This window comes from Amblyomma mixtum, chromosome 1 (genome assembly GCF_055824585.1).
Source record: "Amblyomma mixtum isolate Tamu chromosome 1, ASM5582458v1, whole genome shotgun sequence".
Taxonomy (NCBI): Eukaryota; Metazoa; Arthropoda; class Arachnida; order Ixodida; family Ixodidae; genus Amblyomma; species Amblyomma mixtum.
The window spans coordinates 217,491,821-217,518,486 of record NC_143012.1 but is presented as its reverse complement, the minus strand read 5'-3'; the positions used below and the strand labels follow the sequence as shown (position 1 = coordinate 217,518,486).

Sequence of the window (26,666 nt, the reverse complement as noted above, 5' to 3'; positions counted from 1 at the left end):
GCCCCCGCTGTTCATGCTGCTCGTGGTGCAGGACTAGCATTCATATTGCGCGCATTGCTGACCGTATTTGTTCTGGCAGGGTTCATACCAAAATCGGTCGTTACTGTGCATAGGCATGGCAACCGAACTATCGCTTGAATACTCGACATCTGCGTGTATAATACTTGAGAATGCATGCGAGGACGTCCGTCAAGCATAGTTGCATATATTTTTTTGTGTTTTCAATTTTCGCGTGAATCAACTTCCTAAACGAACAACGTTTTGCTTCGAACAGGACTGAGTGAATTCGAGTTTGTTTTTCAGCTCAAGTTTTTTTCGCGCAGCTTCGACCGAAAGCGATTAATGAACTGCGTCAGTCCAGACTGTTGCGCATTATGTATGGCAATTACACGATTGTAGACAGTCACCCAAGATAACAATCACTTATACAAACAACTTCTAGTGAGTCGTGCAGCGCTGTAGCTGCGCGCGATGCAGCGGCGAAAAGCGTTTTTTGATTGTTGTTGCTCATCCAAAATAATTAACCGTACGTCACAATTCTTCTGTCCACAACCGTGTTACAGTGCGCAACTAGGGCATCGTATTCAATATTAGGACTGGGGCATCCCACCGCTGCCCCCACTATTAGGACTGGGCCTCCGTGCCTGGTCACCACGGTTGGGACTGGAACATCTCAGCCTCCTGCCTCTGTTGCGCAGAGCTGAGCCAAGAAACGGTCGAGGCGACGGTGAGTCAAAGGACGTTTATTTACAATATGTACAAGGGTTTTACATGATAGATACAAGGGCTGAGAGCCCAACGGGCTAACACAAAGAAGTAGGTGGCGCCCTGCGGCGAGCGTCTCCCTGGCGTGATGGCTCTTCTGCTGCTGCCCCCGCTCCCCCATTGCCATTGAACTGAATGATGACCCGGTACCTGAGGTTGGCACCCTCCGTGTATTGGGCCTGCACATCCAGAACGATGGCAGAAACACCACCACCCTCAAGAAGCTCAAGCAGGTTGTAGGCGCGATATCGCACCTCATCCGCAGGGTTTCGGGACATCATAGAGGCATGAAGGAGCGCGACCTATGTCGCCTCATTCATGCCTTTGTCCTCAGCCGGGTGCTGTATACACTACCCCATACTTGCAACTATCCAAACATGACATAAACGCTTTGGATGCTTTGATTCGCAAGGCATTCAAGGTAGCACTTCATCTTAACCTCAACACACCCACAGACAGATTACTAGACCTGGGCCCCCAAAACACGATCGGGGAACTGGTGGAGGCACACCGAGAGGCCTCATAATTCATAATTAATGAATGAATAATTCCGTATTTATGAGTAAGTGGCTCGCAAATCTAACTCAACTCTTCGCATAGCTGACCAAAACAATTGCATAGACTGGAAGCAGCGATGTTTAGGGTTAGTTCTCAATGTTCACAGTGATGGCAGAGGATCACACGGAATCCGTCCACGTTTCAGTGTAGTGTGCTCCGGGAGGTTGTTGGACAGATGCAAAAAAAAAAAGATCGCAGTGCTGCCGCAGCATATGAAGCATCATAACAGTCATTGCTGGACAACAAAACCTTAGCGGGTCTCTGGCCGAGATATAAACGCACAGTTCTTTCGCGTAAAGTTCATCGTTTGAGTATCGAACACATCCAAACGATGTTGAGGCTCTACACGATGGCACGCTGAATGTCCGCAGCAAGCGCTTCCAAATAACTTCGATGGCACAGGCGTACATTTATTCGACACTTACGCTGGCACAATAACTTAAAAAAAAAAACTGGTTTTATTGAAGCGAGCAGCACAGCGTTTAAAACGTTATGTCTCATCAAAGTGTCCACAGGCGGCCGTTTCTGTGAGCCTGTTCTCGATGAAAGGGGGCTAGGCAGAGTCCTGAGCCTTAGAAGTTGACTGCAATGACGTTCGAGGACACGATTTAGTCATGTACTCTATGTACGCAAACTGATCCACTCCACTGCAATTAACTGCCACGTACTGCGGCGACACTTAACTATACTGCATCATCATGAAAACAGGAACGCGAAAATATTTTGTAACCATTAGCATCTTAGAAATACCTTGATCGTGCCTTTTAAATCAAGTCCTACCAAGAAATGTTACGATGAAGCTTATGGTTCCGTCAGTTAATTCATAGCCGCTAATATATATGACACAGGTAACGAAATGCGCCAAAGTTTCACACAATACAGTACATAGAAAACAGAAGTACAGTCTTCAGGTCATCTATATTCCTCCCTGAATTTCCTCGCATTAAATCAGTCCGTTACAGGAACGAGCAGGTTAGGATTATATCCATATATTTGATAACACGGTGGCAGAGAGACCGCATTTAACTCCTGGCAGCACTCAACCGATTTCTCACCGGCGGACATGACGTCACGCTAAATCTTGCTCGGCTGCTGTACAGAGAACTAAAGGACCCGTTCCACGGTCAACGATGAAAAACGGAATTAGCGTGGTGGAACTTGACCTTTGTAGACGCGTTAATGCGAGCATAAAATAATGAACAAAAACAAAGCGCACGATGGATGGGACGTCCTCCGCGCGCACACCAGGAACATCACACATCACAGAAGTCGCCCGCGGAGGAGTAGTTGCTTTTGCCCGTGCACTCGTACAGCTCGCCGAACTCCTTCATGTTGTAGAGGGGCAGCAGGCACATCTCGTTGGGCGAGAGGGGGTTCGGCGTGCTGGGGCCGCTGCACCAGAGGAGGCAGTAGCGCGCGAAGAAGACCTCCTGGATGAAGGGCCAGTTGCCCCGGATGGTCCGGCCAGCCGCCACGTGGCTCTGGAAAATGGCCTTCAAGGTGGCGTAGGCCAGCCGAACGCCCGAAGAGAGCGCCAGCATCGTGTTCCGCTGACTCTGGGTGCTCCCGGCGACCTGCGTGTTTTTTATTTTTTTGTAGCGAAAGTTACTTTGTTCACGATCTTGCGACTTCGCTGTGGCGGTGCTCCGAGGGGGTACATTTTACAAACTCAGCCGCATGACACTGCCACCACCCCACAGTACCTTGTCGCCCTCATCCAGCCCCACATGGCGACAATTACAGACAGGCTGTTTTATTTCCCCTCACCGTCTCTGATGCTTTCACCCGACCTTTCCTCCTGAATGTACCAGCTGTGGCGTGCCCAGATCCACACTTTTCCACTACCTTTGGGAATGTCCTTCCCCAAAGGCAGTACCCCCCATACCAATCCCACTCATTCTTCCTGGGAGGCTGCTTTACGGACCGCTCAGCCCGCCGGCCAGAAATGGCTGGTGGATCGAGCTTTACGTGAAGCACAAGCCCGTGGACTCCTGGACCAGTAGGGGACCATCCTGGAAGATTTTTTGTTTGTTTGTGTGTGCTTAATAAAGTTGTTTCCATCCTTTTAAGACCGACCTTGAGCCGTTGCCTAGCAACCGCCGCAGCTGGCGGACGGCGCGCGCTCGCCGCGCCATCTGGCATGACGTCACACCGGGCGCCTCGACGTGGAGCCGCCGCCGCCGTTTGTTATGACGTCGCATCGCTTGCCTCGCCGTTGCGCTCGCCTCCACTCGCTTCGCCAGCTGTGTCGCATGCCTGATAACATGTCGGAGGATTGAAAAGGACACCTCACGTGCGCCGCAACCACAGTTGAGGCGGCAGTGAGGACGGCGACAAGTCTGCTAAGCAGGAGGAGGCCCGGAATCGACATCGGAACGAGATGAAGAGGGAACGAATCGCCCAGGAAAGAGAGGAAGAGCGCGCCTTAGCTTTCGCTACGTATATCCTGGCATAGCCGAGCTCAGCCACTGCTAATTTTTTCGCCATAATTGTCTCATGACCTTTACTGAACCCGTTACCCATATGAGCCGCAGGTTTTGAAATCATGCCCAACATTCAAAGGTACTGTTAATGAAATATTGAAGGTAATAGTCCATTCTTCCCATGTGTAGCAAATTCTATAGTTTCTATCGCTCGCATCGAGAAGTTAACATTGCCATAAAAAACCAATCGGAAAGATTTTGACGATGTCACCAACGTTAATAGCAAAAAAATGCAAACCTACAGTTGGGAGACCTGCGGGTATATTGATTGCTATAGTGAAATCTTAACAATATAAGAAAAATTGCGCTCATAAACTGTCCCCCGTTGAATAATTATTTTGTCCAGAATTTATGGGTATGGGAGAAATCGGAGTCCGTTGTGATATGCGCCCCATATCTTTGCTGTGTCATTTTTACACTTTTTCCACTTGTTTCTACTTGATTTCCGCACGACTGTTTCAGGTAATACGGAGTCCGCATGCATTTCAACTTTTGCGTATGCGCTGTCTGTATAGATCGTATGGTGGCGTGGATCACGCGCCAATAGAAGGTATTGTTGAGGCACCGATATCTCTTTCCAGAATAACTTACTTGGATGCCAGCAGGTTGGAAATTTTGGATCTGATATGCAACAAAGGCGACAACGTTTCACCCGAAGTAGTTCTCGTTTAACGCTTGCCGCTCAGGAAGTCCTAAACTATGTCTGCGCTGATTGCATCACTGCCGCCTCCACGCTAGAACTGTGACGCTAGAAAGTGAACGCATCGTATCAACGTTTGCAACTAATGAACAGCACTAAGTTGGCCCCTACCCGCCCAATCTCTATCGTCGAACGTTCTTGCTTAGTGCCATATAGTTTGTTCACCAATGCATTTTTGGCTCTATAAAATGGCACTAAAGGGGAATACTAAGTCGACGGACTGATAGCCTAGCGGTCGGCGGTTGAAACTGCATGCATTTGCACCTTGCCGCCGTAACCACCAATCTGCGGCCACTCGATTTTCGGTTTCCGGCCGCCTTTACATTCTCTAGAAGGGACACCTCTAATTGGTCGGAGGGGTTGTTGCAAACGCATCGTAGAAATGGTGTAATTGTGCTCATTTTTCGCAGACGGCATGAATGTGTAAGAGTTTCGGGACTTTCAGTTGTTTTGTTTCTCCGGAAAAGAGCCACTTTTCTGCGCAGAGAAAATGACAGTAGTGTTCGTGAGAAATAGCTATATACCCGATTTTCTTACTCTGCTATTTTCCTTTAGTTTCCCTTTGCCAGGAAAACATTATATTCACATGATGAAATGCAGATTCTGTATTTTTTGGATTAACCTAAACTGTTGGCGGTTGAGTCCCATACTAGCCGGGGGATGCTATTCTTAACCTTTTTAAACACTATGTACCATCAGCCTAAAATGAAGTGCGAACAAGGTAACTGAAACGTCAACAAAAGGAAAAAATTCTTACGTCGCGCACAAGAAAAGCAGACTGGGTTTATTAAAACTTCCACGCAATGGCCTACGCAGCTTGCAAGTGAAGATCGAGTGCACTATTATTATTCTCCTTCACCTAAAATATCTTCGTTTTGCTGTTTCCGCTTGCACTGTCTCTATCGCGTTTCAACAGACAGACCGTAAGCCTCTATGTATAATGTGAATTCAGAGCTTTTTCCTGCACGGTCCTCGAGCTAAGCGTAGCTGACTTGTTTGAGACGAATTAAGCGATATTAATATATCCACAAGGGCGATTTTTAATTTTCGCAAGCGAACACAACAATATTTCTAAGAAACAGCGAGCTTCGGAGCACGTTTTTCGACAAACCCCTGCAGAAAGATTTATCACCGTAAAAATATATTTTCAGTGTTTCCAAAATCACTTTCATCTTATAAAAAAAAAATTTGACTACCCCGGTCTCTTGAATACAGTCGTCTAACAAATTGCGATATTACCGTTGCGACACTTCGTATTAAGTTTTTGCACAAACCTGCAAAAAAAAGCAACCATTGTTGTTTTGCGTTGCAAACCTAATTGAGTTTATTGGGGCCTGTATAAGCTTCTCACAAAGGAAAGCGGTGAAAGCTCTCCTGAGATTTTTGAAGGACTCGGGGTTGTATTCCCGAGTGCGCGCCCTCTGTCCCCTTGACATAGTGGTCGATGGGCACTTGAAAAACTCATTTCATTGCCGCTTTTTCCTTTTTTCCCCTTTGCTCCCATCACCAAGTGTAGGGTAGCCTACTGGGCATCGCCTGGTTAACCTCCCTGCCTTTCCGTCTATTTCTCTCTCTCTCTCTAGAGGGAGAAGTGGCGAGCGGCGCCTCGACAATCTAAACTCGCAACGGACTGAAGTGCGTCCCGATTGTGCTGCACCCTTACCTTTCCGCCGAAGCCCTGACGGTGATGGCGGGCGACGAGGCACTCGACAGTTTTCTCCCCCTTGCCCTTGGTGGCCGGGTACCAGGAACCCTTGCCGCTCTCGCCCTCCGCTAGCAGAGCGTCGACCAGTCTCGCGGCCAGCAGCGATCCTACGGCGCCGTAGTTGAACTGGTCCGGCACCCCCTTGGTGTAGAGGAAGGGCTCGAGTTGCCACATGGTCGGCACCACCACCGAGTTCAGGGCGTCGCTGAAGGACACGTGGCCAGCTTCTTCCAGGTCGTACATGATAAGCTGGGCCATGCTCGGAGGGCTTCGCAGCGCAACCTGAGAGTTCAAGGAGAACAGGTTTCAAAGGACTTTCAAGTAATGTGGCACGCGTTTTAGCAGCAGGTCTCTAGGGGGCGTTGTGAGGGAGTGTCAGGGGACTGGTCTATTGTAATATAGTAGGCCAGTGCAGGCAACCACCGAAGAGGACAAAGACAGTTGTGAACAATGCGCGAGACCTGTCTGCTGAACTGCCTTCCTGAACTGACGACATCGCGCTGAAGCTGCCTTGATCGCTGCCTTGCCGCTGCCTTCTGGTCTTCGCCCGGAACCCTCTAGCCCCCTAAAATTTGGTGGAGGAGCGACTGGATCTCCATCCTGGAACTTGGCAGCAGAACCTTGCGACCGGTGTCCGCTATGCCCGACGAACCCAGCCAGACCTCACCCACCCTTCCCGCTACCGACATCTGTACCGGTACAACACGGCAACGCGAACCCCCGTGTGAGCAGCTATAATAACTGGGACGACACCAATAAACTGTCGACGGTCATATTCTACCTGGCGGATGTTGCCCTTCAATGTTTCAAGAACAGTGAAGCGATTCTTCCGACTTGGTCGGCGTTTATAACTGCCCTATGCATCCGCATAAGGAATTATGGTTAAGAGATGGGGTGGACAATGTCATCATGTTATGTTAAATAGAATTCAGCGCAAAAAAACAGATAAGGGACGAAGTAAGAGACACAGAGACGTTCACGAGCGCTAACTACCAACTGTTTATTCGTGCTGAAGTACAGGGGATATACCGGGTGTCCCAGCTAAATGTAACCAACCTTTTAAAAAAGAAGTGTCCTAGTGCAGTGATACCAACTGAAGGTTGTTCAGAGTCGCATGGCCTAGTCTCGAGTAATTTTTTCATTAATCGAAGTTAATTAATTAGTTAAGCTTAATTAGCTAACTTTCTAATTATTGACTTTAGGAAAAAAGTGTCAATGAAAATGTTTTAGATCGCCTCGGAAAACCGCTAGTAATGCTGTTTCCATCACGGTACGATTTACGTAGCTTTATTTATCGGCCTTAAAAGAAAGTTATCACGTGACCAGCTGCTCGCTCGCATCTCTGTCCCAGTGTACACCCGAAGTCTCATCGAGGAGAGGAATTCAGGAAAAACAGGATTTTATTCTCTAAGGCACATCTTGGGACGTTTAGTGCCACCGTTGTCAAGTGGAAGCTCTTTGTTATTGCCCGAATTACGTTTAAAGGCCGGTAAAAAAAACTACTTTACGTAAATAGTACGTTGCTGCAAATGTTTCAGTCAGCCGTTTTTCAAAGCGATCTACACCTTTTCCATTGACACTTTGTTTATCAAGTCAATAATTAAAAAGTTAGTTAATTAAGCTTAACTAATTACTTTACCTCGAAGAACGAAAAAATACTGCAGACTAGGTCACGCGACTCTAAAGAACCCACAGTTGGTTTCAGACGGCTAGGGCACTCCCTATTTTTAAAAGCTTGGTTACATTTAGCTGGGACCCCTGGTATAGGCTGGGACACCTGGTATAGCATGCGCGTAGAGAGGTACAGATAATGCAGATCCATCAAGCAAACGTGTTAATCAAAAAACGAATCTAAAAAAGCACATTCAGCTGAGTGCATGTTTACCGACGTGTCACTGACACAACGTTCGGAGAGCTTTCTGATATATTAAGATTTTAAAACGAGCCTTGCCTTATCATTGCCGCTCTTGCCAAGAATCGTGGTCTTCTCTAAACACGCCCTACATTTATACACGAAGCAAGGTGCCGCACAAGATTCACATTCGTGTCGTTATTTTCTATGTTTTTGGCATGCTCCCGTAGCCGGTCATTAATACAGCGGCCAGTTTGGCCAACGTATGCAGCCCCACATGAGAGGGGGATGCAGTACACAACACCTATTGCACATTTGGCGTAGGCGATCCCATGTTTTTTGTTGCAGCCCCTGCCGGAACAGCCAGTGATGCGAGGGCATAGCTTGGGCAGCTTGTTTGGCGCTGAGAACACCAAGGACACGTGGTGCCTGCCAGCCACTTTTTTGAGGTTGTGAGAGAGTTGGTGTACATAAGGAACCACCACCGGAAGCGAAAGCAGGCATGCAACACAGCTGGCGAAACGAGCGGAGACGAACGCAACGACGATGCAAGCTGTGTGACGTCATACCAAAAGGCCGGGGCTGCTCCGCGGCGAGGCGCGCGGTGTGACGTCATGCCAGATGGCGCGGCAAGCGCGCGGCGTCCGCCAGCTGCGGCAGTTGCTAGGCAACGGCTCAAGGTCGGTCTCCGTGCCTCCTCGGAATTTCGCAAGTTCGTGGCCAATGTAGCTTTCGCTACAAAGTGGAACTTCCAACATCAGTATACAACCATAGTTCTGCGATATATACGAGGTCTGTTGGAAAAGTGTCCGACTTCTGGGCGAAGGAAAAAAACTGGCTTAACTGGAACGTTGGAAACCTAATCATCTTCAAAGTAGTCTCCTTGGGACTCCACACACTTGTCCCAGCGGTGCTGCCATTGTTGGAAGTATTCCAAAAAGGCCTCTTTCGGAATGTAGTTTAGCTCAGCTATCGTTGCAGCCATAATGCCCTCTCTTGTCTGAAATCGCGCTCCTTTCAATGGCCTCTTGATTTTGGGAAACAGCCAGAAGCCGCAGGGGGCCATATCAGGAGAGTAAGGAGTCTGTTGAACTACAGGAGTCTTGTTTCTCGCCAAAAAAGCCTGAATCAAGCGCGAGGAATGTCTAGGGGCATTGTCGTGATGGATGCTCCAATTTCCTCTTGACCTCAGTTCCGGTCTCTTGCGCCGCACAGCATCATGTAGGCGACGGAGGACATTCCTGTAGTACTCTTTGATCATTGTTTGACCCTGTGGGGTGCGTACTCGTGGTGTGCCACACAGCGGGAGTAAAAGAAAGCAGTCAGCACCACTTTTACGTGGCTGCGCATTTGGCAGGCCTTCTTTGGTCTTGGTGACGTGGAATGATTCCACTGTGACGACTGGGATTTGGTTTTCATGTCTTACCCCTACACCCAAGACTCGTCACCAGCGATTATGGTGTTGATGAAGTCGGGGTCACTGTTTGTGGAATTCAGCATGTCCTGTGAGACTTCAACACGAAGCTGCTTTTGCTCCATCGTGAGCACACTTCGGCACGAATTTCGCTTCAACTCTCTCCATGGCCAAACACTCGGTGATAATGGAATGTGCAGAAAAATTGGTGATGTACACCACTTCAATTCCTCGGATAGTCACAAGATGGTCCGGCATCATCACAGCGTTCACTTCGGCAATGACCTGGTAATTTTGGCATGTTGATGGCCGACCGGAGTGTGGCTCGCTCTCCACCGATGTGCGGCCGTCTTCAAATCAGTTGTACTACTGCTTAATCTGTGTGCGGCTCATAGCATCGTCACCGAAAGCCGCCTGAATATTCCGAAAGGTTTCCACTTGGTTGTCGCCCAGTTTCTGGCAAAATTTGATGCAGTAGAGCTGCTCCTGTCGCTTCGCGATTTTCCTTGCAATACAAAACCGACGAGAGCACTGCGCACTGCCTCACTAAACGCTGCGTCCCAGCGACTGACGTTATCGGCAGGCGGGAAACAATTCGTGCATGCGCACGAAGGTCCAAGGTCAGCTCATGCAAGCGCGCTTCTTTCATATCCATCAGGTGTTCGCAAAAAAAATTAAGTCGGATACTTTTCTAACAGACCTTGTATACTATCAGTCCAGCGGGGCTGTCGTATGCCTTGAAAACCCCCCTGGCGCGATTATACCGGTTTCATATAATGCGCGCTGCGAGCGTACGTCGCATTGATGGCGTCTGGCCCGCACGTAGGTGTGGATGAATTCTCGGTCGTGCTCTCTGAGTGGCGGGTCGGGGCCGGTGTAGTTCGCCCAGGAGTCCACGGGCAGCTCCGCGGACATCACGGACAGCGAGACGTTGCCGATGGAGCTCGCCGCTTCTGCGCGCGCCGGCTCCTCTATCCAGGCGAGCACTTGGGAATCCTGCCCGGGGGAAGAAAGAAAGTGCGAGGGTGGCCAAGTGGAACATTCTCCTGAAAATGGTTTCGGCGGATTTGCAGCTCCCCTCGGTTTTAGTTTGAACATGAATGCCGTTGTAGTTCCATAATACATTTATATCATGCAGCATTCCTTGGATTAAAAGAAAAATTCCCTGTGCTAATTCTGAGGTTCTCACCAGGCCCCTGAAATAGGCAATCGTAGTACTATTTTCACGTTTTAATAATTTATTGCGACAATATGCGTCCAACAAACTGCAAACGACTAAGCGGCGGCGATAGAAGCACGTGCGATAGAAGAATAGCAATCGCTCTCTACCCCACTAAAACGCGAACTTTCGAGATCAGGAGCCTGAAAAACCGATATCTCGAATACTGTATTAGCTGCCGCGCCCGATTATGCCGCTCCCAGAGCACACATAAGGCGTATAGTGTAGCAAACAAAGTGATACTGCATGCCGCTTGCCGGCAGCGATGAACAAATGACAGAGGTAACGGTCTCGCGACACTACACTTACTCCTATAGTATATACCTCTGCAGGGCATGTAATAATCTGATTAAAGGCAAGCTATACAACAAGCTGTCACAGTAACGCTCCGCCTCCGCTCGATATCAAAGCATAAGCTGCCTGCGCAAGAAGCCTGCGCTAGTCTGGTTACAAAAAAGAGATGTTATATACAAAGGACCGACCAGAGAGAGCAAGCACCTGTCCAGTGGTTACTTTGAGTCTGCCTTCGTTTTTTCTCATGAAGATTAGCGTAATTTTTCTGGACAGCCATAGATCACCTAGCTCCCGTTCTTGTCCTGTTAGCATAGGCTGCTCTCCGTTGTCCCCTACCACCTGTAAGGCAAATGCGAAGACAGAAATACTTAACCCAGCCTTAAAGTCTGCAAAACGCTGTGATATTTGTGAAACTCAGCTAAAAAGCTGAGCAGCGCTGGTCACTAGATTTCAGATAGAAGTAGATTTCAGTGCACCCGGGAAGAAGATACGTTCACATCTCAGCGAGCTTCCTCAACCAGCGGGAAAATCGTTGGGTAACACAGCGTTCTGTCAGCAGCCAGACATTCGAACACTCCCGCAAAGCCTTCAAGTAGCGTAGTCAAGAACACTAAATGGTACAGGGTGGAACAAGCACATTAGCACGTAGTCATTCGCGCAGTACCGGCTGCCGGCTCAAGGCGTAGCTGGAACACTGCCGTCATTTCTGATACCTGTATCACTCAGTGGTCGCGCTGTCCATGCGAAGCGCTGGCAGCCCCTTACGGGCTGATCCAAACATACTTCCTGTTCATTCTTAATAAATGTTTTCACCACCACCACCACCACCCAGCTGGATAAGCGTCAGCGACTGCACGCAAAAGTGTTCCCGCTAAGGGCGCTTACCCCTGTACAGAAGGTAGAGGAGAATGGACACGGAAGATACGACGAAGCGCAGAAACACGAAAAAATCGAAATGAAAATTGGTTTTGAGGAAAGGAAATGGCGCAGTAACTGTCTCACATATCTTGGCGGACATCCGAACCACACCGTAAGCGGCGGGATAAAGGAGGGAGTGAAAGAAGGGAGGAAGAGGTGCCGTAGTGGAGGGCTCCGGAACAATTTCGACCACCTAGGTATCTTTAACGTGCACTGACATCGCACTGCACCCGGGCGCCTTTCGCGTTCCGCCTCCATCGGAACGCGGTCGCCACGGTTGCATTCGAACCTAGGTACTCCGGCTCAGTAGACGAGCGCCTTATCCACTGAGCCACCGCGGCGGGCACCTTCTCGTATTGCGCGTTGTGGCTGTACACATTTGACCACCGGGTGTGTCTGAGCTCTTTGCACTGCCAGCAACCCTTTCTTAGTAGCATTGCAACCGCGCTCTTTTACCTCGGCGGTCTTCTGCAAGCTACTGTAGAGGCTCTCCAGGACCAGCACGCTGTCTATCTTGCTCAGCAGCATCTGGGCGGCCAGCGAGGGCCAGGTGAGGGACACGCACTTGCGAACCAGGAACATGCAGAAGCCTGCCTGGCGCAACCGGCTCGAGCTGATGTCCTGGTTGAGAGCGTGCGAGAGATTGTGAAGAGTTTGTTTGAGCGACTGCTGCGGTGAAGCGGTGGCACAACGAACCAGGAGGAATTTTTCTTCAGCTACGAAATTACCGTCGAAGCTGACTAGCTTTTCTTTGCAGCCGTATGGCTGCGCTTTCGTGGATTCCAATGAGTGATCGCTGCGTTATTAGTCATCGAAGGGATTACGAAGACTGTCGCGCGCTGTGAGTTTTGTCAACGTGAAGGTTATAGGCCTCGTCGACTGCTTTTCATCATCGTTTGCCCGTATAGTATATATTGCGGCGTTTAGAATATCACCGTATTACAACACTTCCGCTGCCGTCGGAAGTTTACTCTTATGAGCGCAGTACAGCTGCAGGCACAACTTGTCGCTCGGTACTTGAGGCGCCAAAGGTGGTTCAGTGTAACAATATAGAGCCTTCGGCAAAGCGCCCTGTGGTTGTCGTCAGATTATTTGCTGGTTTTTGTGCGCCTAGCTGATGATTCCTTTGAGACAGAGGGAGTAGTGGTTGAAAGTGTAGAGTCTTGTTGCTGTATTATTCCTCTATAAGGCACAAGCTAAGTGTATGTCTCACATTCATACTCGTATAAACGGTAAATAACTGAATGACGCAACTTTCAGGCCGTTTGGACAACTGCTTTTCAAGAAGCAACGGTATCCAGTTGTGCAGTGGCTTTGCACAAAGACCTGGAATGTGGTTTGTATCTGTACCTTGGTGTTTTAACGTATAAGACAACTACTAGAACTGAAAGCTCGCGAGACAGGAATTATCAGGCAGTTGATTGACGAAGAAGGTTCTGAAGATCATCAGTTTTTCAATAATTATTTTTCCGCCAAGATGATTTTCGTCGAACTGTATGCGCAAGGTTTAAAGCACACAGAGCGCCAAGGGGCCTATTTGCGAAAGATGAAAACGCAATGATTGATTTATTTGCATACCCAACAATTCTGGACAAAAGTGTTTTTGAGGGGGAAACCTTCTATGAACGCAAATTTTTCATATACCATAACATTTCAAAATAACAATATATCCGCAGATCACCCGACGGCAGTCTTGAATTTTTTTCTCTATTAACGTTTTGCTGTCGTCAAAAGCTTTCCCCATTGGTTTTCTATGAGAGTCTTAACTGTGCAATGCGTTCGATGGAAACGCTTAAAAAAATATTTTGCTAGATATCAGAAGAATGGACCGTTACCTTCAATATTTCCGTGAAAGGGTTCGCTATATATTAATTTTCAAAACGTTTGCGTGGAATTGTTGGACATGACAGTTCTGAAGTATTAAGGTCGGAAAAATGCAGTACGTAAGCGGTAGGCTTTTCGTTTGCCAGCAGTTGAAGAAACTAAGACACATAAGCCGCTGCGCTCATCATCATCATCACAATCATCAGACTCATTGCTCCCACTACAGGACAAACGTCTCTCCCATATCGCTCCAATTAAATCTCTCCTGCACCAGCCGTGGCCACCTTAACCCCGCAAACTTCTTAATTTCTACAACCCACCAAACCTCCTGCCGACCCTTGCTACGCTTGTTTGGAATCTAGTCCGTTCTCATCAACGTCAATCGGTTATCTAGCCTTCGCATTACATGCCCTGCCCAAGCCCATTACTTCTTGACATTGACTTGTCCCTTACCTGCGCTCATTCTCTGACACACTGTCTCTGCCTGTCTCTTAATGTTGCACCTATAAATTTCCTTTCCATACCTCACTGCGTTGGCCACAAATTAAATTGAACATTTTTCTTTAGTCCCCACATTTCTTCCCCATATGTGACTGCCGGTAAAATACAAATAACTGTCATTGATAATCTGAGAGCACCAGTCAAAGGCGCTAATATTCTTCTGGATATTTCATTCTCGTGGTCCAGATCTGTGATCACTACCTGCCTCAAGTAGACGTATTCCCTGGAACAAAGGGTTAAATCAAGGCCATTCTTGTCTGCTGCCTTCTACTCCTCTTACTTCCCTTTTCTTTCATGCTTAGCTGAATAAAACAACGTTTTATTTAAACTAAACCTTCCTTTCAACCATCCCTGCAAACGAAATGAGCACCTGTCCTGTCGCTTGAATAATGACTGATCATGTTATCCCTATCCAAGTTTGCCAATCTAAGTGGAACTTTGACTAAAACGTAGACGCGCTCTGCGCACTCGATGCCCATAAAGCCGAGGCAGGGAATGCTTGTTGCATTCCTTACTTTCACATCGCTCCATGAGTTCAATTCTGTTGTATGACCATTTAAACAAACTTTATTTGTGCGTTGTATCACCGGATCACCTTTTGGGGCTGTGTTATGAACAGACTGTTACGCAGCATCCATAAGTTCTGCGTCGGCCAGGTATCGATCTTCCAGCGTGAACGGGTCTCCTGTCATAGTAGAGAGGATGGCCTCACACTCAGATTAACCTTAGCAAAACACTTTGCCAAGATCAGTTAGTTGTAAAGCAATAGTATGACGTCAGAAAACATTCGTTTACTGTCGTCGCACAATCTCCGAATCGTAGGAAACCGCCCTCGTAGAAGCAGCTACCGCCGCGAGTACTAAGATGCACACGTGCCAGCTTGGTGTAGACTAGGTAGATCACGTCAGCCTCGATGTTCGTGGCCACGTAGAAAGCTGTGGCGTTGACGCCCTCGCCCACCAGGTATCTGGAGGCCTCGTGGACGGAGGCCATGTCAGTGTCGATCACCGTGTCTGAGGTCTTCAGCTTGAGCGCCTTTTCGTCATGCGCGTCGTTAATGGTCGCTGCCCACTGGTCTGCCGTCAGGTCCATCATTTTGGAGGTGACCTCTCCCAGGGGCTTCAGAGTTTGTGGCGCGCTCTTGCTGAATACCCTCCTCACCTGCGAGACAAGGAGCAAAAAAATAGAGAAGCTGCAGCAAGCATTTGAGCGGATGCTCTGACGTGAATCGCTGAGAGGAATGAACACGTCACGTTTACGGTTCGGATTTTTAGACCGAAGTGCCACGGTCGAACGTTGCGAGCGGCGGCAGTATTTTGATGGAGGCGAAATGCAAAACTGCCCGTCGACCTAACCTTCGACATAAAGGGGAAGTTCCTACTTAGCCCATACCTCCCTTTTGCCATTGCTGCAGGGATTGAGTTAAAAAAGGGATAAGAAGAATTAGAGTATGCAGCTTGGTCAACAGGCGCTTTTAGTCAGCATTCCGCTAGAAAGACGGCAAGAAAGATATTAAACCCAAGAAAATTAAATTTAACAGAACATGCAACCAATTTATCTAGGAGAAAACAACCATAAATAGGGGTCTTACTGCACCTCCCACATGTGATATACCTGAGCACCAATAATCCTGAGCTCAAGAAAATTCATGCAGAAAAAGTGGTAGAGGTTTAACGCAGTTAAACCGGGTAGATGTGTGAAATCAATTGGTCATTCTTCAACAAGGAGGGGACACTTTAGCTCCGCCTTAAAGATATGACGCGATAGCTTTAGTGGGTTAATACCCGTATATAAAGAATTGGTCATTCTCTACTTAACATTCGTAGGTCGAGGCGAGTCCTCGTACCACCACCAGCGCAGTGACGCAGCGGTTCCGCGATGCGCCAGTGCACTGTCAGGTGGCTGTTTCTATCAGAGCCACACGTAGGGATTGTGCGACCCATGTTGCTCATCCCAAGCAACCTCTGCCAGGGCAGCTTGTGATGACTCCAAGAGGTTACGTAATCTAGGCGGCGGGACGCCCTCCTCCTGTCAGCTACAGCTGGCGCGACGTTCCTCTGAACTCACCCGAGCTTCCTCAAATTGGTTGCAGCTTGCGCGACGCTCCTCTGAACTTACGCTATGAACTCTGGTTCGGAGCACAGTACAAGGCAAGATGACAAGATTCCTGCCCGCGGTTGGTACGTTTGGAGTAGTGCTTTCGTACTAATATACCTGACATAGATGTACACTTTTATACCCATAATTTTGATGAGGTGCTATTATACACCGTGTGAATTCATCTTCGTAGCGAAATGAAACACGTGTTGCGTTAAGATTTGGTATACTACTGCATTTAGCACAGTGCGAAAAGTAGCGAAGAAGGCCTCCGTCGAAGACAGTGTTTTCGCAGTCTCTTGTTCACACACCGCTGCCCGTTCGGCTGCATGCTCGAAAAAAAATTCGCCTGCACATAGACTATTCCGTCGTGACCGCCATGGAGCTGTAGACGCTTCCTACGCCACCTCTCGAACTGAACATAAACAGCCTCAAGGCGTCGACGAACTCAAGTAATAACTTCCTTTTCCTGAAGTGTCAGGCTGCTTTCTTGCCCGACCACGATGCAAGTACAAGCGCACTGCCAGCTTCGTGTCAAAGCGCCTCGTACTAGCGAATCATACCTCGGCGTCGAGTCTGAACAGCAACTCCGTCTCAGCGCTGACATTCTCTTTTCCCAGCCAGCTCATGACCAGCTTGGTGATGCGGTAGTTGGCGTCGCCAACCTCGAGCGACACGCCCACCTTGCCGTGCAGCGAGTACCCGCGCCTCAGCTGCAGCAGACTCTGGTTTCCCACACGCACGAAGCGGACGTCGAACAGCCCGAAGATGCCGACGCGAAGTGCCGTGCGCACCAGGTAGCGGATGATGGCCACGAACGAGGTGGCGTGCATAAGGTCCGACACTTTGATGGCTTTCTCGGCATACGCCATCTCCTCCTGGAGGTCGCTCAAGGAGGACATGTACCTGCAGAGTAGGGTTCAGAGTTAGGCGCAACTATCTCACACAGATATTAAATAAAGCTTCATTAGGACTTCGGAGAATCTCTTCGCCCCTGACAAATCCCTCACCATGTCTTTTCGAAGTTAGAAGACCGTCACTCCACGTGTGTTACTCGGAAGAACGGATTTGCAGTGCTCCAATCACGAGTGCTTTGGAAGAAGATTCACGGCAGCACCGATAGGTAACTGAGGAGCGCTTAGGCGACGCCCCGGTCTGTTAACATTCGCGAAGAAGCCACAGGCAATAGCCAGGTTTCTAAGCGGAGTTTAGAAACGTGGAATTCCCCTTACATAAAAGATCACTGGGTAGCAGTGAGCCGTGAAAAATAAACTTACACTGCCTTTTTGCTGGTCACGTGAAATAGTATCATCAACATCATTATCAGCATCATCATCAGTCTGACTACGCCCATTCAGGGCAAAGGAGTCTCCCATGTCTCTCCAATTTACCCTGCCATTTGCCAGTTGCGGCCACCGTCTACCCGCAAACTTCTTAATCTCATCCGCCCACCTAACTTTCTGCCGCCCCCCGCTACATTTGCCTTCTCTTAGAACCCACTCCGTTACCCTTAAGGACCACCGGTTATCTTGCCTTCGCATTACATACCCTGCCCAAGCCCATTTCTTCCTCTTGATTTCGACTAGGATGTCATTAACCCGCGTTTGTTCCTACAAACACTCCGCCCGCGTCCGTTCTCTTAACGTTACACCTATCATTTTTCTTTCCATGACTCGCAGCATTGTCCTTAAGCTGAGCACTCTTTGTTAGCCTCCGCGTTTCTGCCCCATAGGTGAGTAGCGGTGAGATACAGCTGTCGTGGACTTTTCTCTTGAGGGATACTGACAAACTGCCATTCATGATCTGAGAGAACCTGCCATATGCGCTCCACCCCATTCTTATTTTTCGACCTATTTCCGACTCATAACCCGGATGAGCGGTCACTACCTGCCCTAAGTAGACATATTCTCTTACTACTTCCAGCACCTCGCTACCAATTGCGAACTGCTGTTCTCTTGCTAGACTGTTGAACGTTGCTTTGGTTTTCTGCATGTTAATTTTTAGCCCCCCCGTTCTGCTCTGCCTGTCGAACTCAGTGATCATGCTTTGCAGTTCATGTCCTGAGTGACTTAGCAAGGCAATGTCATCAGCGAATCGCAAATTAGGTAATGTCCATTAACTCTTCTCCCCAACTGTTCCCAGTTCAGGCCACGGAATACCTCCTGTGAACAGGCGGTGAACAGCATTGGCGATGTCGTGTCTCCCTGTCTGACACCCTTTCATATTGGAATTTTATTGCTGACTTTATGAAGGGCTATGGTAGCTGTGCAATCGTTATAAATACCTTCCGGGGATTCGGGGATTTTACCCCCGGTAAGGGTCTTCTACCATCACCTGTAGCACTTCCTGTACAAGGGCTTGAGGATGTGCATGCCGCGGAGCTCGTCATCGCTCTCCACCGTCTTGCCGACCATGAACATGCTGGCGTTAATAGCCTTCAGCGTTGCGGTCACGCCGTCGGCCTGGAACCCCGTGCCATGCGCGCTCCACGTGCCACACACGCGGCTGTAGTAGTCGACGCACGGGGCCTTCTCTTTGACCAAGATCTTGTTCAGGTACTCGGAGGCGAGCTTGCACTCGTGGGTCCGGCATGCCATCAGGTCGTCCACGTGGTACCACTCTATGCCTAACAAGGAGGTCATGGCCCACCCCGTTATGACGAAGAAGCCGCCGACCAGTACGACGGACAAGAAGGCGCCATAACGCGGACGCCCCTGCTGCTCTGTCGTGGGCTCTAGGGTGCGATACTTGTGGCCGGTGGCCATGTCGTCGGCATCTGTGTTCACATGAAGTGAAGAAGGATATAGCATTCGGTGGCAGTTCTTGACCAACCAACAGCAAGTTATTTGATTTCCGTTAGAAACACATAAGGAAAATAGTAAGCGAGGTTAGACTGACACGTTAGCATCAACTGATAGCAAATCTATCGTTTTTATTGACAACAAGGCTTTTATAAGCGGGAAAAAAAGCGTAAATGAGAGGTACATGTGCCCTACTACTTCAAAATTCACTCAGCGGCGACGGGTGCCGTTTTGATGAGCTTTTTTGAGGAAAACTATTTCGCCGTTTCGATGGCAAATTATCGTCGAAAAAAAAACGAGGGAAGCAGCGCAGCAAATTTAGCCGGCGTTAACATGTATCTCGTAACTAAGACAGCGCAAACATACGGAAGAGGGAAAGTTAGTAGAAAGTATGAGTGCTGAACCTTTCGGCTCGCATCCAGTGTACCAAGGCTGCATCAAGTTCAGAACGGAGAGCTCTCGAAGGCATTCACGCTGTGTGCGCCTGCGACGCGGCCGACGAAGCGGTTTCGTTCTCTTCAGCCGTCGAATCGGCTACTTTGGGCAGGCTGTAAGGGTTATGAAATTGAAATCTTTTTTACTTAGTACGTGTTCACGCAGCCACGCGCATGCAAGCACGTCATCGACGAGTTAAGCGCGATGCGAGCGTGTAGTTCTCCATGTTTTATGCGCAGTGAAAAGGCGAATGTGCTTTTAGATATGCTGAAAAATGTCTCAGAAGTACCACATGCATGCGCCATCCCAGCTCATATGGCTCATTAAAAGATATATTGGCTTGGGTTCTGACCGGCTGAGCATAGTCAACACAGCTGAAGCTCGATAAGCTTCTCGTCGTTCTTGAGTTTCTGCTTCAATCTTAGCACATTTCCTGGCACTATCCTTCACCAAAGCGCCCTTCGACGTTCTTGATCATGGGAATCGTCGGATTCAGCCATCCGTTCACGATACTCAGCCGAAGCACTGGTTCCAGCACGTGACTCCTCCACGGCTATCTGCGAACGTTAAGCAACGCTTCGCGCTTTTTATTGTCTTTTCCGATGAGCGGCCAGTCACGTGATTCAACGCAACTGCGAATTGAGCGTTGAACCACGTTATTCAACGCGGTTGCGTTATTAAACGCAACTGCGTTGAATAACGGATAATCTATCCGTGTTGAGTAGTTTACTATCTCCTTTTAGTTCCTTTAAGGCAACCTTCTGGTTTGATCGATAGGATGGTTTGTACCCGCCCATATCCAGTGTGATAAAAAGAGTGGTCTCATTTTTCGAAAGAAGCTTTCTCTGCATTTAGATTTCCAGTGGACGACAACCAACAGTATATGAGCGCGCCAACACTTTCTTTCTCCAAACAGTTTTGTGCCTACTTTCAGCTTTGACGATTTTCCCCAGCATCGTGCCAACATTCACTAGAAAAGGAAGCAGACTTCTAATCTATATCAGGAAGATGTACTCGGGTCTTACACACCATGATAGAGCCTCAAAGACACGGAGCTTCAAAGTGCGCAACGCCGACAAACTTTAAAAGAAGTGGGCATCTTTGCAGTGTAAACGCCTCTGACGACGCCCCTGAATTATTTCCTCACACTTTTGTTTCTTCACTACCGTCTGCATCCGACTGTCCCTGCATGAATATACTGCCCTCGTATTACCTGCAGTGTGTGGCAGTAAGAGGGTTATGTGAATGAAATCGCCGAGAGCGTGTGCACTATACTGGCTCTTTAACAGATGCAGTACTCAAGCCGCTAAGGGTCCTCGGTAGCGACGCCACTATTCAGGGTAGATGCAGACATGCTGTCGTTAGGGGACATCATCTGTGAGTAGAGATTGACGAACTCCTTGGTACGGGTATTAAAACAACTTAAGACAATATTTCGAAGCAGGCCAGCAGTACTTTCGACTATAGCTTAAGTTCAGGAAAGCTTTTTCGTTTCTGCCTGCAGTTTTAGATGTCGTGGTGCAGACCATCTCACTCGCTTCATCATGATCATCTCAAATTCCAGCCTCATGCAACGCATCAGCATAAAGGCCTGTCTCATTGACCTTCTAATGAACGTGCCCTGCGCAGCTGCGACCGCTTTATTCCCTCAAACTTCCGAATCTCCTCCGTTCACATGACACTCTACCACCCCTTGCAACGTTTGCCTTCTCCTGGATTACCTTCCGTTAGCTTAAGCGACCATTGGTTATCTTCTTTTCGCGATACAGGCCCTGTCACCACTCGTTTCTTCTGTATCTCAGCAAGGATGGCCTTACCATGCATTTCTTCCTTGACCCCAGCTGTGTTTTCGGCCTGCCGGTTTAGCTGTATATCATTTTCTTTTCCATAAAGTTTAAAGTATCGCGGTCCTTGTCGCATTTTCATTCAAGAGGAGGGCGCAATGCTCATCTCTTCCTCGAGTTTGTAAACGGTGGTCACCTAATTGGGGTCCTTCCTTCTCCTTGGTGCCGGTGGGAGCTGACTTGGTGGGATTCTTGTTCCCCACCGCGCCAGCAACAGTCGGCTTCCGTTTAGCGGTGGCGGTGCGAGTGGTGCCTTTGCTACCTTGGGTGATGTCTTCCTTAGCGCGGTTCTTTTTCGTGCCGACGTTAGAACTGCCCGTTTTGGACACGGTCTGGTCGGGCGCTGACGCTGCGCCGGATTTCTGCACGAAAAAAAGGAATTCGTTCAGAAACAGGGAACAAAAAAGTCGGTACCAAAATCTTTGAGAAATTCAGAAACATTGGCTTTGAAATATGCAGACTGGAACGGCCTCGTCGCTCGCCGTATAGTGCAATGAAAGCGAGACGTGTCTGCAAGACACGCTGCGGCTCTCTAAGAACAAGGGTATCCTTCCATAGCGAGCGCTTTCTATTGAGGTGTTGCAAGAGAACTTAGATCGGATGTGAAGAGCGCACTACGCACGTAGCAGAACATGCAGCGTCTTGTTTTGTGGGTGTATTCTCGCTTTTCGAGTGGAGTGATCCGCGGTGGGTTACGAGCTTCATAAGCACTGGTTTGCAAACGTATGTACTTCCCGAGGTTTGCAGGACAATCCGCGTGTCTAGACATTCTGGGCAGGCGCATCTTTTTCTTCAACTGGAAGTTGATTATGAACGCGAATTTCCCGCATATTTTAAGACGGCACCATATCAATCACTATAACTGCAGATCCCTCTCACCGACGCTTGTGGTTTTGTCGTATTTTCAAAAAACGCACCCCTCTGATTTGCTATGACGGCATTATTACTCGGTGCAAGCTCAGGAAAAAACTTTAAACGAAAGATTTCGCTACGCATCGAAGGATTACACCACGAGTACAAGTAGATTTTAACAGTATCTTACTATATGCTACAGTTGCCTGGCAATTAAAATTATTCTTCAAGAAAGCTGGGCTTGGGACTTTACATAAGGAGACTCTCCTAGCTTGATATAGTCGGAACAGGCAAGCATTTCGAATTTAGGCCTTTGTACAAGTGGAAACTCCTGAAAAACTTCAGGCTGCCCCCGCCTACATAGCTTCCTCTGTCTGAAGGGGCTGCACAATTGTCTGCGCGAGCGATTAACAGCCAGTTGACTTACCGCCGTTCACGTATCACCTTACCAACGACTTCAAAAATGAATATAGAAATTCATTGCATCGGCTCATTTTTCCTCTTCTCATTTCGATATCATATGCATTTACACTGTTAACTTGTGCACTGCGCCATATGTGATCGAGCCATGTTAGCCTTCATCAAAAAACCCCCATTTACGTTTTCCTAAAATTTATGCCGAAGCGCGAATTTGCGCAGTAAAAAGGAATTTACAAGTTCGATTTATGCGTGTGTCATGCACAAAGACCACCTGGGGGACGCACAGTTACACTTTCGAATCCCATTTCTTATGTTCTCAGCTCAGCTTTCGTTGAGCAGCCTGTGTTACTTTGCGTGTGGAGGTACCTTTATCTTCGTGGGTGGCTTGCCCCCAGTGCGCTCCTGCGCAGCCTTGGATTCCTTGCTGTCTGCAAGGAGAGAAACAAAAATTGCATTAATAGTTAAAGAAGACGCCTTAGGCAAGTGCGCACGCAGTTAGCATGCATACTATGGGATATCAAGGAGCCGAGGAGATCTGCAATTGCAGTAGAACCACCTAATATTTCCTGATAACTAAAGCATTGGCCCAGGGCATGCTTCAAACAAAATCTGTACCCCTTCCTGTATTTCAAGTCTTTTTGCTTTGCTTTGTGCGTACAGTGGTGAGCAGCCTTGTCTAGAGCGCTTGAGCAGTGCGCACTTGGTAACAAAAACCGAAATTAGAGAGCAGCCCCTCATTACAGGGCAAAGTTTTCGTGCCTGCTTTGTTTACGAGGCTATCTGGCGCTACTTCCGTGCAAGCGTTGCAGCTGGACCCTAGAGGCTGCCACAAAATCTGGATTTGTTTGCAAGGAAGTGCACGGCCCGAGCGCTCTAGACAAGGCTGCTCACCACTGTACACGTAAGGAGGCAGCAATGATATGAAGCATGCAATGCTTTTATTTCCATTTCTCGACAAACTCAGGAGAACTTCGTTCGCACTTGATGAAGAGGATGAAGCCGAAACTATTTGAAACATTCCGAGAGAAAGAGAGGAAAAATGTATTGGTCTGTGCTATTGGCTCCGTGCGGTGGTCACGGGGCGTTGCAGAGCCACGTCACACTCAGCGCCGATCAGGTGCTACGATTATTGGCAGGTGGACGCATTGGTTGTTCTGCCTGCTCTCAAGTCCTCGGTGCATTTTGTCTACGACCAGTGGCTACGCTCATGTGTTTATAATGTCGCAAACGATCTTCCCTGAATTTACGCCCTTTAAGACCGCAGAGCAATAGGCTCATCCATCTTGCGACTCTTAGGACTCCACCCAGTAATGCAAGGCAGTGGTTTTTATTGGTTTATTGGGGTTTAACGTCCCAAAGCGACTGAAGCTATGAGAGACGCCGTAGTGAAGGGCTGCGGAAATTTCGACCACCTGGGGTTCTTTAACGTGCACTGACATCGCACAGCAGACGGGCCCCTAGAATATCGCCTTCATCGAAATTCAGCCGCCGAGGCCGGGATCGAACCCGCGTCTTTCGGGTCAGCAGTCGAGCGCCGTAACCACTGAGCCACCGCGGCGGGAGCAGTGGTTTTTAGAGGGCGAGTGCTGTGCAAATATGTATCAGCTACCTTTCACTTCTTGGAGGTCTCTTGGTTGCACCTATAGGGATTATTTTAATCTCCATGCGTCTACAATTATCTTCTTTCTACTCTCGCCGAATCCTTAGTGCAGACTTTTGACTCATTCGGAACCGCCTTTTAACCACTGCTGTGAATAAAAAAGAGAGCATAAAATAAACCGCAGACAGCCAGCTCACAGTGCGGCGAGATGGTGGCCACGAAGCCATGTACAGACGCTTACAAAAATTTCTGAATACAGATGTCACAAGAAAGCTTAATTGCTCGGTACCGCACGGATCGGTAAGATTGGGCGCTGCGAACTGGGGGAAGTTGCCTTCACTACCCCGGGCGAGCTGCACAATGCGCGTCTCATTACTTGGTGATTTCTATGCTTGGACACCTTTTGTGGGCCCATGTCTACAATTGCAGTAAATGTTTATAATATCCGAGTACTCACAAAAAAAGAAAATCCTAATACTCCCTCGCAGCCAAGTTACCGGGTTATGTTACCAGCGAATGTAGCTTAGACATTCCCTCATATATTCACACATTTTGAGGTGAGTGGCTAACTGGGCCCCAATAATATTGATATATTTACTTCAGAAAACTTGCATCCCGTGAAGTCTTACTTGCGATAGCGCTTACAAGCTTCACAATATGCACAACATAGACCGAGCTATATGTATATTCTGTTGCTGAAATAATGAATGTGTACAAAGGGCCAAACTTAGGCGATTGGCCTAGCAGATTGTGGAAATGTGCTTGTAATCAACATGAAAGACGCAAAACGATTAGAAACGTCAAAGAAACTAAAGCTCGGCGAAAGGCCCGCGGTTAGAATTCTTCGCACGCCTGCTGGTAAGTACAGGCAGATCACTGCACAGGTAGCATTCTGAGGCTCGAGCCCGGGGCGGGCCCGTGGTTTCAAAGACAGGACCAGACCAGGCCCACTACATCATCCCTCTAGGAGCACCGATTCGAACCGGGCCCTGGCCTGTTCTTACAGAAGCTCAAGAGGTTAAATGCTCCCTGTGAGCAAACAGCCTCCCTTTACACAAGCACAGTAGCCGGCAAAGGCGATAAAATCTCAATAAAAAATTGAAGGGAAGTCTTAAGCTTCTCCCTAAGGGTATGACGCGATACACCCTTAGGATATGACGCTACTTTAAGGGTAGGGTATACCTTTAGGGTATACCCTTACCCTCATACCCTTAGCGCCCTTGCTGGTGGTGACCATCACTGTTCGGTTGAGAGAAACCACACTGGCCTTAAACCTCTGGTATACGAATGAAGCCTCTAGATACCAGCCTGAAATAAAGTTTCGATGGGCAAGTGGCGGCAGCATGGACGGCCACTTGGCTCGGGCAGGGAAAATGCCGACTCGTGAAGCAACCCTCAGGTGTCTAACCTGAACAGTGGAGCTGGGCACTGAGGTACCCTGTATATGTTAAAACGAGTGGTCAATGGTCATAGTGTATTTTTTTTCTCTCTGGAATGGAATTAGCGGCTGCAAGAATACACCTATCGCCGTCATGGGCGCATGCGTGAGCGCCCTGACAGGCGAATATTCGGCTATTCACAGCGTGATGCTGCATGCGCAGCACGTACTAAGGTTGCTCTGCCCGTTAGAGAAAAGGCGGCGGAGTGTCATGAGGTCCCTCTTGAGGCACTTCTTTCAGGTCCCGCTCATTACCATAATATTATTTCTATTCAGCTGCTGACCGTAACGTAAGAGTTGTGTACTGCCTACTGGTGGCAAGCATGGCGACTTGAATCAGAAACTTAATACGCATTCATATCGTACCGGTGGTCGTCGCAGCCTTTCCTCCGCGCTTGGATGCGGCGGTATGCGATTTGTCTATCGTCGTCGTCTTGGAAATAGTGCTGGTGGCGCTAGGTGGCTTGCGAAGCTTGGCGACAGCGTTGGATGCCGCACTGGCAGCTGCCTTGGAGCTACCACGACCTCGCCCTTTGCCATGCGGCATGGTGACGCAGTTCGTCTCCCAGCCGAAGCGCCTGCGTCAGTTGTTCGATCAGTGGATCAGTCCATTGCTGTATGAACCAATATTATTGAATAAATCAATAAGCAACTCTTTTTCTTCCCTACCCACGTATCCATCTCGCTTATTATATGTCTTGATTCCTGTCATAAACAAATTTAAATATTTGGTCTAATCTCATTTCATGCCTGCATTTCGCAAAAATGTTTCGCTATCGATGAAATGTACTGTGAACTCAAGGACGCCCAGATGCAGAGCTGAAGAAATAAGAGAAACAGTTTAAAAAAGAAAAGCTCAGCTCCATTGCGCTGTCCCTAGGGTTGACGGCGATCGCTGTACCGCCCAGCGAATAGGATTTTAATTGAAGGTTGAGAGGTGACCCGA

At 48.5% G+C, this 26,666-nt stretch overlaps 1 protein-coding gene across 1 annotated transcript; it reads right to left on the bottom strand.

Moving 5' to 3' along the window:
- Nucleotides 1–1,830: 1,830 nt before the first annotated feature.
- LOC149370899 (uncharacterized) lies at nt 1,831–26,267 on the bottom strand. Its single transcript, XM_089578791.1, has 10 exons — nt 26,087–26,267; nt 23,049–23,110; nt 21,547–21,772; nt 18,665–19,106; nt 16,894–17,236; nt 15,110–15,394; nt 12,365–12,529; nt 10,300–10,473; nt 6,170–6,493; nt 1,831–2,897 (listed from the first exon to the last, which is right to left on the bottom strand). Exons 1-10 carry the CDS (start codon nt 26,265–26,267, stop codon nt 2,577–2,579), a joined length of 2,523 nt encoding a protein of 840 aa, XP_089434917.1. The 3' UTR covers nt 1,831–2,576.
- Nucleotides 26,268–26,666: the final 399 nt, after the last annotated feature.

What these genes read in the sequence shown, in the direction of transcription:
- LOC149370899 (XM_089578791.1), bottom strand. Translation starts at nt 26,267, where the DNA reads ATGCCGCATGGCAAAGGGCGAGGTCGTGGTAGCTCCAAGGCAGCTGCC. An exon ending in ACCTAGTCTACACCAAGCTG is followed by an intron (nt 12,530 to 15,109) that starts GCACGTGTGCAT and finishes GCTCTCAACCAG; the next exon opens with GACATCAGCTCGAGCCGGTT. An exon ending in GCTTGCAGAAGACCGCCGAG is followed by an intron (nt 10,474 to 12,364) that starts GTAAAAGAGCGC and finishes TCCCCCGGGCAG; the next exon opens with GATTCCCAAGTGCTCGCCTG.